Genomic DNA, 18,459 nt, shown 5'->3' with positions numbered 1-18,459 from the left:
ACAGAGGGAGAAATAGGGACTCTAATCAGAGGGCAAAATAGGGGACAGGTGTGAAAGAGTAAATGAGGTGGTTAGGAGAATGAGAAACAGCTGGGAGCAGGAACGGAACGATAGAGAGAGAGAGCGAGAGAGGGAGAGAGGGAGGGGGAGAGAGAGGGATAGAAAGAGGGAAAGAACCTAATAAGACCAGCAGAGGGAAGCACAGGGACAAGACATGATGATCAATGACAAAACATGACATGCACACCTTGTTAGGGTTACAGTGCTTGTTTACAGAAAACAGACAGAATACAAGAGGCAACCACCTGTGCTAATTAGCTATTTAGTATGCTCCGAAACACCTGTGTATGAGCATAATAAGTGTAGCGGAAGTGTAGTTTCATCAGACGGAGGCATCCACAGCTGTATGGCTCTGCAGCCTGTGCAAAACTGCTAGAGTAAGTGTATCTTTTTTATTTGAAGGATTTTTTCTCGTTGATAAAAGTTAAGAGCCATATGTTTCAAAAGCCGTATCACGAGTGATGATTATTGACATTTCTAAATGTTAAAACAGTGTTGGGATTGTATCCTACTTCACATTAGGCAATCGTGGGGGAAGCTAATGGCTGAGAACTATAGGGAGAAGGACTGCAAGGCAGAATGCTGCCTAGAGTTTTCGAGAGCTAGAGGAAGCTTGGATATGTGAGGTGTGCATTGAGAGCATTTGCTGTGGGGATTGTAAAAGATATGGCCACTTGTCAAATGTTTGCAGACGGGCGAAATATGTTATTAAAGAATCGGTGAATGGAAAATGTTGCAACTGTGGAGCAGATCATACTCCGGACTTCCTTGAGTCCCCCATTTGTGTGCAAGAGGTCGAGGTGTCAAAGATCAGGGCTGTACAGCAGATCTCCTATGTGGAGGCAGTGAAGGGGCAAGAGGCCACATACTGAAGAAGTGATCTGGATACACTCATTGTGAAGAAGGTGGATTTTGTAGCGTTTATAGCCACAGTTATTAATTGTACTGCACAAGAGTCCAAGAAGCTGGACAGAATTGTAGACAAAACGTTTTTGGGGCTCCAAGACTTCATGGCAGAAGCACTGCACGGACTACTGTCACCAGAAAATGTCCCGCCCTCACAGGATCCATCTGAGTCTGTGTAAGGACCTGATTTTTAATTTTAACAGAAAAACAAGTTGATTAGTTTAGCATTATTTCTGATAGTTTGTATGAATATTTTTACCACGCGTTATTTACTTTTTGTGGCTGTTTATTATCTACCCGCACAGTAGGTAGCGAACGCCATTATAATTATACCAGAGAAGAAGAATAACTCTCTGATTGGAGGGAAAAGATTGACGTCGTAGACGGAAAAGGGCGTCGCATCTTCATCAGGGCGGGAAATCTACCACACATGTCAACAACTAACACAGTTCGAATGTTAACGCATTTTATCTAGCTACAGGTAACTATTTCTTTATAACGTGGTAAAGTATTTTGTCGAGGTACTTTGTGTAAGTTCATTCTTATTACCAAAGCTTTATAGCAACTGATAATCAGTAGCTAACTTACTTGTTAACTGTTCTGGGATCTCGTTACAGTAGGGATCTCGCTAAGTGGTGGTTGTTATTGTTTAGCCAGCTAGGTAGCTAGCTTGCTTGCTTGTCAAAGAAAGAGAACGTCGCCCTCTTTGACACGCAAGTATTGCTCAGTGACTAATGGGCAGTGGTCTGTTTTCTAAATCTTATTTAGAGAGCCATGCAGGCGTTTTTGAAAGGAACATCTACTCAAGGCACCAGACCTCTGAAAGAGAAAGGTGCCGGGACCAGTGGAGAGAAGAAGCAGAAGTCTGTCCCCTGGGTTGAGAAATAGTAAGTTCAATTTCTCCGCGGCTGTAATGTAAGCCCTTGTGAATCTTCCTTCATAAAATGAAAATCCAGACACACAATGAACAGTTGCTATTCTTCCCTTAAACTGCCAGGTCGCAGTTGTAAATAAGAACTTGTTCTCATCTGGCCTAACATTACCTGGTTAAATAAAGGTGAACAAATAATAATAATAATAATAATAATGAATGCAGCGGCAGGGAAATATCTTGATGATAAGTAACGTTAGCTTGCTATGTTTAGTCAGAAAGAAAACCCTGCGTTAATATGATCAACTGCACACTGAAATCCATTGTTTGACTGTTTACAGTAGACCAAAATGTATGGAAGAGGTGGCGTTTCAAGAGGAGGTGGTTGCTGTGCTGAAGAAGACTATAGAGGGCGCTGATGTAAGTACCCTCTTCAGATCCATGAGAGTGACTACTCATATGTCTAGGGTAAATACTGTCTGCTGGGGGTTCTGTTTGAATATTACATATGGCCAGAGTGGATGAAAACGCACTTTGGTGATGACATTTCACTACCTTATGTTATAAAATACATTTTACGAAGACAAATATGACTCTTCATGTTCAGTGGGGTCTTTCTCTAACACATCATTACCATTATATCCAAAATGTTGGATGTAACCTTATACAGTTGAAGTCGGAAGTTTACATGCACCTTAGCCAAATGCATTTAAACTGAGTTTTTCACAATTCATGACATTTAATCTGACATTTATTTCAGCTTTTATTTATTTCATCACATTCCCAGTCGGTCAGAAGTTTACATACACATAATTAGTATTTGGTAGCATTGCCTTTAAATTGTTTAACTTGGGTCAAACATTTCAGGTAGCCTTCCACAAGCTTCCCACAATAAGTTGGGTGAATTTTGGCCCATTCCTCCTGACAGAGCTGGTGTAACTGAGTCAGGTTTGTAGGTCTTCTTGCTCGCACAAGCTTTTTCAGTTCTGCCCCCAAATGTTCTATTGGGTTGAGGTCAGGGCTTTGTGATGTCCTCTCCAATACCTTGACATTGTTGTCCTTAAGCCATTTTGCCACAACTTTGGAAGTATGCTTGGGGTCATTGTCCATTTGGAAGACCTATTTGCGACCAAGCTTTAACTTCCTGACTGATGTCTTGAGATGTTGCCTCAATATATCCACGTACTTTTCCATCCTCATGATGCCATCTATTTTGTGAAATGCACCAGTCCCTCCTGCAGCAAAGCACCCCCACAACARGATGCTGCCACCTCCATGCTTCATGGTTGGGATGGTGTTCTTCGGCTTGCAAGCCTCCCCATTTTTCCTCCAAACATAACGATGGTCATTATGGCCAAACAGTTCTATTTCTGTTTCATCAGACCAGAGGACATTTCTCCAAAAAGTACGATCTTTATCCCCATGTGCAGTTGCAAACAGTAGTATGGCTTTTTTTATGGCAGTTTTGGAGCAGTGGCTTCTTCTTTGCTGAGCGGCCTTTCAGGTTATGTCAATATAGGACTCGTTTTACTGTGGATATAGATACTTTTGTACCTGTTTCCTCCAGCATCTTCACAAGGTCCTTTGCTGTTGTTCTGGGATTGATTTGCACTTTTCGCACCAAGTATGTTCATCTCTAGGAGACAGAAAAGATTTCGATCTTGCAATCTTCTGGTTACTAGTCCAATGCTCTAACCACTAGGCTACCTGCCGCCCCAACTTCCGACTTCAACTGTACATCCGATAATAAGCGTTGAGCTTTGTTGACAGAGCATTTCAGCTTAATCACTAAAACTTTTGATGATTTTACATTTTGTGGTCGTTGTCTTCTAGTTGTTTCACAAATGGCAAAATTAGCATGACATGAGCTGAATTAAATGTAAAAGGCTTTGAAAATTAAAAGCTTGGGGTGCACTCAGTGCTCTGACATTTCACAGATGTTTTTTGTGAGTAGTATTGGAGAAAAAACAGGAACTTCGTATTAATATGAACTGCGTATACTAAAATATGAAAATACTACATATCATGTCCCAAATCGATATATATCTTATAGGAGTGTAACGGTACACATATTAGTAACGAACCATTCTATTTGGGGACCTCTGTTCGGTCCGCACTGTGAACCCGAATGGATGAATAAATAGATAAAACATCTAAACTGCAGTGTATACCTCTTTTTAGTACTGTAAAGCTGAGCTTAAAAAACATTGTATACTTTTCCGTTAAAACATCTCGAGCCTATGTGCACGTTGTAATTATAATCTCAATTGCTTCATTTCATACTTTCCTTTTGGGAGGCGCAGCCGGAAACTAGTTCTCTACGATTGTGAGTGGTGGGGTCGATAAACAAGAATTGGAGGTTCCTCATCATTTAAATCTCCACTTTGGGACCATTTTGGCTTCCCAGTAGAAGCAAAAATGTATTTAACTTAGTAGGAAAGCAACTAAATGTATTGAATTTATTGGAACATTAATTAATTTGACGATGATGATAACACATGAACAAAATGGATAAGTAATTCTTATTTTCCTTCAACTTTTTGAAGAGGCAACGGTGCGGGAATGCCCCTGTCTGTGTGTGTGCGTTTTGTCTGCCACGGTGTAGCCCTTAGCGATTATGTTAATAACAACAGTCTTCTGGTAGATGGAAAGGCTTTCCCAAAAACCTTCTCAATTAAATGTTAACTACAAAGTAGCCTATGCATACATGACAGAATGATATCATGATTATTTGCCTTCCTCACTCCAGTGATGATTTGCGGTCACGTGGGCTACAGAAACACTGCTAACCAAGCAAGGCTCATGCTGGTGTTCACCTAAATTTAATGGTATATCTACACCCAAAAATGTAAATTTCTTATATTTTTCCCAGACCTCAAATGGTCTCCTGATGTGGTTTAAGCATTGTGAACATAGAAACTGACATTTTGTGTCATTTCTGAGTGTGAAACCCTGACAAACAGGGAAAAATCTGAAACCTGGAAAAATGGAATTAGGCAAAAAAAGACATATTTGTATAATTTAATAAGGCCCTACATTATGGCTCATGATATATTCCTGAGTTAGTGTTACATCTTTTGCCAAAACAAAAATGAACTACAGTAACTGTTGGCATTTCATTTTCCTGCTGAACCGAACCACGACCCCCAAAACCGCAAAATGTACCGAACCGTGGGTTTGAACTYTTACCACTTTACTATCTTACCTCTATTGTTTCATGTTTTCTGGATTTGAGAAGATGAGTTCAATGCTAAGCCTGTCAGGTAGCCTTAATTCTCACAACAGCATCCAGCCTAGCTGACACAATGCTATTTTCCTGGTTTTATGACAAACATTTATCTGGCCTCCATTGATTTAGTCGCACTAATTTTGACCATCCTACAATGGTAAAAACTCCCCCCAAAATTATATAATCTCCGTTGCAGCTCCCCAATCTGCTGTTCTATGGACCACCTGGAACAGGAAAGACGTCCACCATCCTGGCTGCAGCCAGGGAACTTTATGGGTGAGAGTGACTCACCGGCTTTACAGATTACTGCATGCCAACTCCCAATTTATGCAGACACTGCGTTTGTGGGTTTTAGCTGTACAGTGCTTGTATACACCACAGTCAGTTTTCCCTGTCTGTTCCTCTCCACAGGCCAGAGCTGTACCGACAGAGAGTCCTGGAGCTGAACGCCTCTGATGAGAGAGGGATTCAGGTGGTCAGAGAGAAAGTCAAGAGATTTGCCCAGCTGACTGTAGCAGGACACCGCACTGAGCAAGTACAAGTTTCCTTAACCCTGAACACTCTCGTACCTGTATACGGGTTAAAAATGTCATATTTGGGCACTGATAAACAGCCTAAATTGAAACGCAGTCGCTGTACAGTGTTAAAAAGAAAAATACTATTGCAACCTCTGCAATAAGGAATTGAGACTAAAAGCTTGAAGTTTCAAGTGTTTAATACCAATGATACAGTCAGCTGAGTGCATACATTTAGAAAGTTCACAACACATCTTATACTCTTCCCTCCTTTTGGTCACCCCCTTCTTGTAGGTGTCACCTCCCCCAGCTATACATTTTATGACCCCAATGAGTTTCCCTCTGGCTCTCCTGTGGAATGTCCATGGTCCGCTCTTTGTTTAGCTAGATGTCAGAATCCCCATCCATCTTCTGTTCTGGGCCTGACCCTGCTCTCTGATCCTGGGCAATTGCCTCTTATCTGATTAGGTCAACATTTCTAAATTAGCGTACACACAGTTTCATGGCCTAAACTCCATTAATACTCACAGTAATCATTCACTACACAGGATACAAACAAACTGTAGTTTAACATAAAACATGTTACATTTTGACAGAATCCATCAACAGTAACATGCTATACATGACGTCAGAGCTCTGGCTCTGTGCTTCACAGCTCTGTATGGGTTTTGACGGACAGCCGTTCTGAACTTGAGCACCTCGCACGACAAGAACTTGCCCACATCCCTCCTGCTAATTTGCCAACTTTTACAAAAAAATGTTTTGTTTGAGTGTGGGAAATGCTGTAAATTTAAGAGGACTATGTATTTTGAAAGATGAGACGTTGAGGATTATAATAAATATCTCTTTGATGTCAAACAAGCAAACGAAATACCAAATGTGCACTTGACACATTCCAAATCATAACACTCATGTCATATACAGTGTCAACTTTTATGATCACTGTTTGATGTACAGTTACAAGGGGCGATTGTCAGGGGGCGGGAACATAATTAGAAATAATTTATAGATTGCAAATTCACCGCAAGAAGCCCAAACAGATGACTAAAACATAATCACTTCAAACCTTGCGTACATGTATATACATTTACATACAGTATATCTTTATATTATGCGTGGTAATACTTTGGAACAGTTTTTATAAATATAAAAATCACTTGGAGCTGATTTGCTGGTCTTTTTACAGTTTTATTTTCAACAAATAAAAAAGGTAAATATTTATTTTGCTCAAATTGGGGGGCAAAATAAAAATCGCCTTAAGAATTTTGGGATTTCATTATCAACTAAAAATACATGTAAAAGGCATGAAATCAACAGTGTAATGTTTGGATTCAGTCTTGTCAGGTGAACTGTTGTCCTCACCTTTGGTCTAATAATTTTGCCATAATCTCTAAACTGTTCCCTTACAATCGCTACCATTTATAATGCATATATTTCTTCTGTAAGAAACATTTCAATTTAGCCCTATCCATATAGGCCAATTTCCACAAGTGTAAAGGGTTACCCTTCATTACACACACACATCGCAAGCTCAATCTACACAACAGATCAGATCATATAATGCATGCCCTTTCCTTACCCCATATAACTGTCAGCATCTTGTTCATGTTAAATGATGATATTAAAGTTTCTTTCCCTTCCTTACCTCTGACAGTGGGAAACCATGCCCACCCTTTAAGATCATCATCCTGGATGAGGCTGACTCAATGACCAACGCTGCTCAGGCTGCTCTGACGCACCATGGAGAAGGAGTCCCGGACCACCCGCTTCTGTCTCATCTGCAACTATGTCAGCAGGTCAATTGGGTTTCAGACTCCAAGAGGCACACTAGAATACGACATTAATATTGGGGGTTGGTTTGGGAGTCCATTACATAACAATACAAACTCTTTAAGACACTTTACAACATGCTGTAATAAATGTTAAATCTGTTGCTAAGCTAACTCAACTTGAATGTGATTTGATTTTCAGGATTATTGAGCCCTTGACATCCAGATGCTCTAAATTCCGCTTCAAACCTCTGGCCAATCAGGTCCAAGAAGAGCGCCTGCTAGAAATCTGTTACAAGGAGAATCTCAAGTACTCGAAGGAGGTGAGGACTGCAAACTGGCAACTGTCTTTGAAATAATATTTTTCCAAAGAAATGCTCTGTACACACCTTTTTACTCAAATTAATCATCTTCCATRATCCTTAAATTCTGTTTTCCTGCAGGGAATTGCAGCGTTGGTGAAGGTTTCAGAGGGGGATCTGAGAAAAGCCATAACCTTTCTTCAAAGTGCTGCACGGCTGAACACAGATAATGAGATCACGGAGAGCGCGGTCATAGAGATAGCAGGGGTGAGTGCTTTAACCGTATTACACTCAACATCAGTAATAGTTACCTGTTTTATGCACTGTGTGCAATCCTGTCAAAGGAGAGGTATCAAATGTTTGCTGACCATGCTCACGTTCATCTTTTTAAGGTTGTTCCCCCCAAGACGATCGACAATTTGCTTAAAATCTGTTACAAGGGCACATTTGAAAAACTAGAGATTGCTGTTTGGGTATGTACATTGGTTTTCTATTGCTCCTTCAATACATATGGAAGAACATGAAGAACTCCTTTCCATGACAGACTGACCAGGGTAAAGCTAATATCCCTTATTGATGTCACTTGTTAAATCCACTTCAATCAGTGTAGATGAAGGTGAGGAGGACAGGTTAAAGAATGATTTTTAAGCCTTGAGACAATTGAGACATGGATTGTGAATGGGAAAGACTAATATTTAAGTGCCTTTGAACAGGGTATGGTAGTAGGTGCCAGGTGCACCGGTTTGTGTTAAGAACTGCAAAGCTGCTGGGGTTTTCACGCTCAACAGTTTCCCGCGTGTAATCAAGAATGTTCCACCAGCCAAAGGACATCCAGCTAACTTGACACAACTGTGGGAAGCATTGGAAACAACATGGGACAGCATCACTGTAGAATGCTTTCAACACCTTGTAGAGTCCATGTCTCAACGAATTGAAGCTGTTCTGAGGGCAAAGGGGGGTGGTGCAACACAATATTAGGAAGGTGTTCTTAATGTTTCGTATACTGCTCTCTACCAGACTATTCACCAGGCCATTCTGCCTCTTACAGAACATGGTAGATGAAGGCTATGCCGCCACACAGATCATCAACCAGCTACACGAAGCCATCATAGAGGAAGAGCTGAATGACAAGCAGAAGTCTGCCATCACGGAAAAGATGGCAGTAGGTGTTTCAAAAGGGCATAACTTGCATTGTGGTAATATTATTCTTTCAATAATGTTGTGATTACGATGCCTACAGTAGTAGTAACTTATTGATTTTTCTTCCACTTCCAGGTGGTTGATAAGTGTCTAGTGGATGGTGCAGATGAGTACCTGCAGATGCTGAGTCTGTGTTCTGTGATCTTGCAGCAAGCCACCCAGAGTAACTGACTCTACAACCTCGCCTCTCTTTATGAACCATTCCTCTATGTTTACATCCTAACCAACTGCTTTTTTTGGTACATGTTTTTACTCATTAATCTAAATGTTTTCCTTTAAATACTGTATTTATTAATCAATGCTGTCATACTTCAGGGGTCAGTTTCATTAAAAAGTACTGTGATTTCACATCTGGGTTTTGAGTCAGTTAGGAAAAAAAACACATGTAACCATATTTTATAAATAAAAAAAGATATGGATGCTTCTTTGCAGACATGTACATACTGTCCATAATATGCATCATAATCTCACATCAATGCATTTTAAAAGTATGATTACAGATGTAACAGATCAACATTGTCAGTTTAGTGTAGTTCACACGTTGACTGCTTCAGCACGGCGAGTGTCTGCCAGGTCTGGTGTATGTGTACTGCCCTGTTTCTTCGATTCTGGTACAGTAGCTGATGGAGGTAGTCACATTTTTGAGTCATCCAGACATGCAGCAGCAACATCGCAAGGTTGAGAAAGGCCTTGCCTCGTCTCTTTGAGCCACTTCTCCATACAGGGATCACTATTCATCTCACAAATATTGCGTAGGATGACTGCGGCATGCCTGGGCCAGCACAGTGATCAGGGCAGCTTGGCAGTTGTTGCGCTTCAAGCACTACCAGCAGGCTTTCAGGCACAAAAAGGTAGCCTCAATAGGTGTTTGTGCTCAGATGAGCATTGAATGTTGCTGAGGTGTTCGTTGAAGTGACTCTGGATAACGTTTGAGCATCCAGCTCCGTAAAGGGAAGGCTGCATCACCCAACAGCGCATAGCCGAGAGGTTGTCCCATGAGTTTGTGAGGTGTCCGTGGTGACAACCACCCTTCTCACCAAATCCATAGTTCAGAGCCCTGCAGCATGGTTGCATCACCAGTGCTGCCTTAAAGCCTACACGAAAGTCCCAGAATGGACCATGTCCATTCATACTGCACCAACGTGGAGGGTTGTCCGTTGCTGTTTGGCATTGATATTTCACAGAAATGTGAAGGGAATTAATGACACCCGCACAATGAGGGAAACCCCACTGTGTTGAATATGGCAGCAGTTTCCTCCAGCTCCTGGTCACTTGGCTGATGAATGAGTGGCTTCAGTACTGTCACAACAATATTGTATAAATGTGATTACTGTGGGGCTGTTCGTGCCAGGTAGGTCACGGATAGAGTCAAAGTTGGTGGCAAACCATAACTATTGCCACACGTTTATCCAGGTAGGCTCTTTTACTTCTGGTCTGAGCTTGTCACAGAGTTGGTGGAATGTGTCGAGCCAGTCTTGAGGCTGGAACTTCATCACAACCCTCTCCCGCCAGTCTGACAGGATCTGCAGGTGAGTAGTTGTGAGGGTGGTGGTCTTGAGGGAGCTTGGTGGTGGCTGAAACTAGAATATATATATATATATATATATATAGATATCAGTTAAATATTTGAATTCCCACTTTTTATTTAATCACCTATTTGATTCTGCCTTTGAAATACTGCATTCATTCTCTTGATACAGACACGTGATATGTCAATTTCTGACTGCACTGTATGTAGACGCCTCTTCATTTTGTTGAGGATATAGCTACATTTTATGTCTGAAATGACGTTCGATTTCCGTTTATCCATGATAGGGAATCTTTCTGAGATGTTATGATAAGGAAGGTGCGTCTCTGCTAACTTTTAGGTGGTGCAATGATGACCGTACCAAAAGGAGAAAAAATGTGTTTGAAAGGGCACTGGAACACTGGTTCTCCATTTACCTGTCATGATTAATAAATTATTATTTAATTTGTGTCATTGCACAGAAGGTGATGCACAACCTGATGCCCAAAAACTCCCCAATGTCCTCTCCCAGCAGCATTGTGACAGGTTCAACACGTCCCGTGCAGGGGCCAACTGGAGCATCAACTTTCACAGGATTAATCATTGTACAGTATGTCACTTTAACATCCTATCTTGTGAATTATGATGGGTAACTCCATTTGAATTCAATCACTTTTTGAAAGCACCCCTTTTGATTTGGACAAAAACTTCCATACATATTTGCCTATTGTAGAAGTGCTCAGAAAGTGACTTGTTGGACCTGAATGCCAAAACATTCAAGGGATAAAGGTGCTCAAAGTTTACCTATTTTGCATACCCCACCATATTATAAGACATACAATGTCTTAATCACTGGAAAATATAAGTTAACAGTTGGGATTGATACAAACAGCGTTGTCGAACTATTTTATAATTTCTTTAAAATAATGCTTTTAATCTTAAATGTCCAAGGCAACAGTAAACATATTGTCCCCCACGAATGATGCAGCTTGCCCACCCCCTCCCTTGAGCCAATTGAGATATCGCATGTGAGAGAGTTTCTATCTACAAGCCATCAGACTGCTGAACATTTGAACTGGACTGACCACCTGCTCTGATTCTCTGCACTTTAGCACACATGCACACAGACACACACCTGCACAGACATACACACATATATACATTCATGCTACACACACATCACAACTGTTGCTTGCTACCAGATTTAATATGCTGCTCAGTTTATACACTGTTTATATGCATTTCAGTTATTGTGTGTGACCACAGATTATCCATTATATTGACCAGATACTCAAGTCACCGCTCTATGGTAGGCAGTTAGCTTGGGTACCAGTCCAGGGTTTTAAATTCACATAAACTTGCCAGTGACACACACACTGGGTTAGTACCAAGTGAAAACTACAGGCCCAAATGACAAAATTACTGGTACGGCCAAAATCACAGGAAAGTGAATTATGCATTCAGAATTTCAATTGTGGGTGATTTAATGTTTCATTTTCAGTTTGGGCAAGTACCTTTTTATATAGCCAACCATAAAATCGGATATTTACACTGATTGTTTGGAAAACAAAACAACCCCCCCCCCCTCCCCCCCTCTCAATGATGACATTGAGCCTATATTAAACCGTTTAATATGTAATATTCCCCTCAAGAAATCATCCCAATAACATATTGATGAAAAGCATTATCTTTAGGTACATGGTCTATATTATCAGGCAGGTGTGTCTGATGCAGCATTTTGGCTACATGGCTGAAGCATGGGGTTACTCCTTTGCATTGTTTACCACAATGGGCTTTATCTTTAGCTAGATCAGACTCTAAATATGATTTTGTTGCTTGTTTAATGTCCTAAAAAAAACTCCCAGTGGCACTAATAAAATCATGTGATTTATACAGTGTTTATCAGTACAGTGTAATTGTGTGATTTTTATAATGAATTGAGTATAGGCCTACCGCTTATGCCTTCGAATGGCTGAAGCGCTTCACGTGGTTACTTTTTTCAAATTCTCATGCCAGACACTTGATATTGTAAAACGCTGCCCTCTTGTGCAAAAATTTATGAATTGTTGTGGAGAAATAAATCACTGCTCTTTTCAATAATTGTCTTCAAAACTGTTGCATTTGACTGAGAATGCATTTAGGAATGTTGTGCAGTGACTATGCTTATACGAAACACATTTCTTTCTGCACAGCAATCAGCTGTCTGAGGAGTTGTGTGCTCTTGCCACCTAACAGTTGATATTCAGCCATAGCTGCATGAAGTATGGGTGCTGCATCACCCTCTGAAAAATCAGAATCTTAAAATATATATATATATCAGATATTTTTTTAAAGAAAATATGATATATGTACTGAACAAAAATATAAATGCAACATGCAACAATTTTGAGTTATTTTGAGTTGAGTTACAGAAAATTAGTCAATTGAAATAAATTAGGCCCTAATCTATGGATTTCATGTGACTGGGAATACAGATATGCATCTGCTGGTCACAGATACTGTACCTTTAAAAAAAAGTAGGGACATGGATCAGAAAACCAGTCAGTATCTCGGGTGACCACCATTTGCCTCATGCAGCGTGACACATCTCCTTTGCATAGAGTTAATCAGGCTGTTGATTGTGGCCTGTGGAATTTTGTCTCACTCCTCTTAAATGGCTGTGCGAAGTTGCTGGATATTGGCGGGAACTGGAACGCTGTCGTGCACGACGATCCAGAGCATTCCAAACATACTCAATAGGTAACATGTCTGGTGAGTATGCAGGCCAACATTTTCAGCTTCCAGGAATTGTGTACAGATCCTTGCGACATGGGGCCATCCATTATCATGCTGAAACATGAGGTGAAGACTACGAATGAATGGTACGACAATGGGCCTCAGGATCTCATCACAGTATCTCTGTGCATTCAAATTGCCGTCGATAAAATGCAATTGTGTTTGTTTTCCAAAGTTTATGCCTGCCCATACCATAACACCACAACGTTGACATTCGCAAACTGCTCGCCCACACAACGCCATACATTACAGCTTCTTGATATGCCACACCTGTCAGGTGGTGGATTATCTTGGCAAAGGAGAAATTCTGACTGACAGGGAAGTAAATACATTTGTGCCCAGAATTTGAGAGAAATAAGCTTCTTGTGCATATGGAACATTTCTGGGATCTTTCATTTCAGCTCATGTTGCATTTATATTTTTCACTATACCCTTTTTTGGGGGGTTTAGAAGAAGTGCAAGGTCGAATTGAGTTTGTTCACACGCGCACTTCACGAAGGTGGCGTTCCCTAACGGAAATATGCAAATACGTGCTACAACGCGCCAATAGGATCTCGCTAGCTCGTACTTGGCTTTTCCCACCTCCTTGCTTGTTCTGCCTACTATGCTTAATTTGCTCCCACTGTAAACGACACAGATTTACTATGTTGGGTTAGTTATAAACATCTTTTGCAGAGCCGTTGTGAAGGAATTTGTCAAGGAAGTGACTTTGTTTATACAGGACCTCCCGCCCCCACCTGCTGTCTATTCTGTCTCCCTCTCCGGTGGCTTCTACCTCYYATTCAGATCCTCAGAGCTCCGACTGTGAGGTTGTCTGAGACTCCGGCACATTCATCATCCACGATGGATACTGCAGCTGGCTCGGATCCATCGAGCCCCACCGCCCTTTGGTCCTCGGGGGGGTTTGCAAACCCACTCGAGGCGAAAGAACGGCCGGACCTCCTCAGCCATTGCACCAGATGTCGTCATTGGCAGCTCTATGGTAAATAACATCTTGGTTCTCAGGGCAAAAACCCTGTGCTATCCTGGAGCACGAGCACAGGACATTACGAGGCTGCTTCAGGAGCTGCAGCTGTCGTAGTCCATGTGGGGTCAAATGACATTAGGAGGGCTAGCTCAGAACTGCTGAACATTTTAAATATCTGATTTTAGCTCTTCCAAAAAGCGGCACATTTATTTCAGGTCCGGTAATAACGTTGGGCCGCAGTTGTGAAAGATTCAGCAGGCTACTGGCATTACACACTTGGCTAAAAGATTTGCTCTTTTGGATGAACTTTTATAGATCACTTTGACACCTTCTGGAAACAGACGATGCTCTACAGGAATGACAGAGTCCATCCAAAACATCTTGGATCCTGGACTCTATTCATTTCAAGGCTTCGTTTAGACTGACTTATCAATGGCCCAAACCCAGCTCAGATAATCCCTACCATTGTGTCGCTGAGTTGACGTAATTCTGCAGCAAATGTACATTATCACAAGGGCGTTGGCAGTCACAATGTAAGTAAGCTAATTTGTCCCTCTAACTCCCCTGAATGCCTCTCTCGATCCTACAGCTATTGTATGCAGTAATCATATGTATATGAACCAGAGTTACACTGTTAGCACTGAGGCAGTGCGCCTTAGTAGGAAGTCCCCTGTGTGCAGCTGAAACATTAACAACATTGTCATGTCTACTTCTGATAAGCTTCCCAGTAAAGCAATAAAAAAACTATCAATAGCAATAAAAAAAGTATCCCAGAAAAGTGCTAAAAATTTGCCCACATGAACATATGTAGCCTTAGAAACAAGGTTCATGAATTCAATAACTTGCTAGTAACAGATAACATTCATATTCTCACTATCTCTGAAAGTCACTTCGATAATACCTTTTAATGATAGTGGTAGCAATACATGGTTATAACATCTACAGAAAATACAGAAATTCCAAAGGGGGCAGTGTTGGGGTCTATATTCAGAGCCACATTCCTGTAAAGCTTAGAGGATCTCATGTTAAATACTGTCAAATTAAATCAGATGTTATTGGTCACATACACATATTTAGCAGATGTTATTGTGGGTGTAGCGACATGCTTGTGAAGTAATATGGCTACAGGTTGACCTGCCTCACCTAAAGCCCGTTCTTGTGGGAAGCTGCTATCGACCACCAAGTGCTAACAGTCAGTATCTGGATAATATGAAATTCTTGGTAATGTATGCGATATCAACAGAGGGGTATATTTTCTGGGTGATCTAGATATTGACTGGCTTTCATCAAGCTGTCCACTCAAGAAAAAGCTTCAAACTGTAACCWGTGSCTGCAACCTGGTTCAYGTTATCAGTCAASCTACCAGGGTAGTTAAACAGCACAGGAATTAAATCATCCAAATGTATTGATCACATCTTTACTAATGCTGCAGAAACCTGCTTAAAAGCAGTATCCAAATCCATTGGATGTAGTGATCACAATATAGTAGCCATATCTAGGAAAACCAAAGTTCCAAAGGCTGGGCCTAATATAGTGTATAAGAGGTCATACAATACATTTTGTAGTGATTCCTGTGTTGATGGTGTAAAGAATATTTMCTGGTCTATGGTGTYTAATGAGGAGCAACCAGATGCTGTACCTGARACATTTATGAAATTGCTTATTCCAGTTACTAATAAGCATGCAACCATTAAGAAAATMACTGTAAATTCCAATCCCTGTGGATTGATGAGGWATTGAAAAATGTWATGGTTGAGACAGATGAGGCAAAGGAATGTCAAATAACTCTGGCTGCACAGCTGATTGGCAAATGTAGTGCAAATTGAGAAATCGTGACTAAACTGTATAAAAATAAGAAATTATACTATGATACAAAGATGAATGATAGTAAAAAGCTTTGGACCACTTTAAATACATTTTTGGGCAAAAAGGCAAACCCCCACTCCATCATTCATTGAATCAGATGGCTCATTCATCACAAAACCCACTGATATTGGTAACTACTCAGGATATGTAGGAATGACATGTGGKGGGCATGAAATTGTCAACTGGTGATTGTCAACCAAATAACTGCCGGTTTCTCGGGAATTAACTGTTTATTAACATAAACACATTAAGCATCTCCTGGCTGCCACGCYCAGCCTATAAGCCACTGATAAAGACCGTTGGAACATCTACATTTTAAAAAGTCTAATAAATCCATTTAATATAGCCTACACAATCCCAATAAATCCATTATTTATTTTCGACAGGTCAAAAGAAACATTATATGAAGAAAATGTAGTCTATTTCAGAAGAACAGAATAATGTACTCTGAGTTGTCTTTATGTTAGGCCCTGATCTGGCTATGCCATTTGGCTGGGGGCTACACAAGTTCATTTAGCAGACAAGATTTGCTTAGAATTCCATGGCGTTATTTTATAGTATTAAGAATGCAATTAAACATAGCTGAATAAAATAGGATGTTTTGACTTTTGCGACCAGTGGTTGTTGTGCCCTTGGGCTGAATATAACAATTCATTCCTTTCTCCTACCTGGAAGCGCCTCTCACTCACATTGGCTCACTCCTATATCTCAAATCAAATTTTATTGGTCACACACATGGTTAGCAGATGTAAATGTGAGTGTAGTGAAATGCTTGCATTTCTAGTTCCGACAGTGCAGTAATATCTAACAAGTAATCTAACAAATTCACAACGACTACCATAAACACACAAATGTAAAGGGATGAATAAGAATATGTACATATAAATATATGGATGAGCGATGGCCGTGCGGCATAGGCCAGATGCAGTAGATGGTATAGAATACAGTATATACATATGAGATGAGTAATGTAGGATATGTAGACATTATTAAAGTGGCGTTATTTAAAGTGACTAGTGATACCATTATTAAATCCATTTATTAAATTTATTAAAGTGGCAAGAGATTTGAGTCTTAATGTTGGCAGCAGCCACTCTGTTAGTGATGGCTGTTTAACAGTCTGATGGCCTTGAGATTGAAAAACAGCTTCTGTTTCTTTGTCCCAGCTTTGCACCTGTTCTGACCTCGCCTTCTGGATGATAGCGGGGTGAACAGGCAGTGGCTCGGGTGGTCGTTGTCCTTGATGATCTTTTTGGCCTTCCTGTGACATCGGGTGGTGTAGGTGTCCTGGAGGGCAGGTTCTTATTCTTAATGTCCATCACATGATTGGGTCCTTAATGTCCATCACGTGATTGGGTCCTGTCTGTCTCTACAAGTAAAGACAGACACATCGGGGAAGCAACTGCGTGTGTCCTTATCGATATCAGAGGTGCATGTTGAAGATGTTTGAAGAACATCTTCTACAAGATGAGTAGGCCTAACGAACAGCAAAAACACTAACCTATGTCAATCTACTATCCCCCATAGTACAACAGTTGACCTATTAATTTTGTCAACTTGTCCTTATGTGCAATAAATATACAGTGGGGAGAACAAGTATTTGATACACMGCCGATTTTGAAGGTTTTCCTACTTACAAAGCATGTAGAGGTCTGTAATTTTTATCATAGGTACACTTCAACTGTGAGAGACGGAATCTAAAACAAAAATCCAGAAAATCACATTGTATGATTTTTAAGTAATTAAATTGCATTATTTATGTGACATAAGTATTTGTATTTGATAATACAATTTGATCACCTACCAACCAGTAAGAATTCCGGCTCTCACAGACCTGTTAGTTTTTCTTTTAGAAGCCCTCCTGTTTCTCGCACTCATTACCTGTATTAACTGCACCTGTTTGAACTTGTTACCTGTATAAAAGACACCTGTACAACACACTCAAATCAAACAGACTCCAATCTCTCCAACATGGCCAAGACCAGAGAAGCTGTGTAAGGACATCAGGGATAAAATGTAGACCTGCACAAGGCTGGGATGGGCTCCAGGACAATAGGCAAGCAGCTTGGTGAGAAGCAACACTGTTGGCGCAATTATTAGAAAATGGAAGATGTTCAAGATGACGGTCAATCACCTCGGTCTGGGGCTCCGATGCAAGATCTCACCTCGGTGGGCATCAATGATCATAAGGAAGGTGAGGGATCAGCCCAGAACTACACGGCAGGACCTGGTCAATGACCTGAAGAGAGCTGGGACCACAGTCTCAAGAAAAACCATTAGTAACACCCTACGCTGTCATGGATTGAAATCCTGCAGCGCACGCAAGGTCCCCCTGCTCAAGCCAGCGCATGTCCAGCCCGTCTGAAGTTTGCCAATGACCATTGGATATCCAGAGGAGGAATGGGAGAAGGTCATGTGGTCTGATGAGACAAAAATAGAGCTTTTTGGTCTAAACTCCACTCGCCGTGTTTGGAGGAAGAAGAGGTTGAGTA

The 18,459-nt window shown here is 40.9% G+C and overlaps 1 protein-coding gene and 1 long non-coding RNA gene across 4 annotated transcripts in view; both read left to right on the top strand.

Annotated features, from left to right (window-relative positions):
• The first annotated feature begins 1,339 nt into the window (after positions 1-1,339).
• LOC111972217 (replication factor C subunit 4-like) lies at positions 1,340-9,273 on the top strand. Its single transcript, XM_023999142.2, is given in 12 exon segments — positions 1,340-1,447; positions 1,735-1,853; positions 2,179-2,257; positions 5,263-5,342; positions 5,478-5,597; positions 7,236-7,313; positions 7,315-7,377; positions 7,553-7,673; positions 7,794-7,919; positions 8,045-8,125; positions 8,701-8,814; positions 8,928-9,273. Coding segments are annotated over 11 exon segments (1,071 nt in total). The 5' UTR covers positions 1,340-1,447; positions 1,735-1,740; the 3' UTR covers positions 9,024-9,273.
• Positions 9,274-13,707: 4,434 nt separating this feature from the next.
• Positions 13,708-18,459, top strand: part of LOC111972218 (uncharacterized) — a 14,433-nt gene continuing 9,681 nt past the window's right edge. For all 3 annotated transcript variants that reach the window (XR_011480776.1, XR_011480777.1, XR_011480775.1), the window contains exons 1-2: positions 13,708-14,116; positions 14,417-14,634. This is a non-coding gene — a long non-coding RNA (uncharacterized lncRNA). The remainder of the gene's footprint in view (positions 14,117-14,416; positions 14,635-18,459) is intronic.

This window comes from Salvelinus sp. IW2-2015, linkage group LG13 (assembly GCF_002910315.2).
Source record: "Salvelinus sp. IW2-2015 linkage group LG13, ASM291031v2, whole genome shotgun sequence".
In the NCBI taxonomy this organism is placed as follows: Eukaryota; Metazoa; Chordata; class Actinopteri; order Salmoniformes; family Salmonidae; genus Salvelinus; species Salvelinus sp. IW2-2015.
Note: the sequence above shows the minus strand (reverse complement) of the source record. Positions and strands in the feature narration are given on the sequence as shown.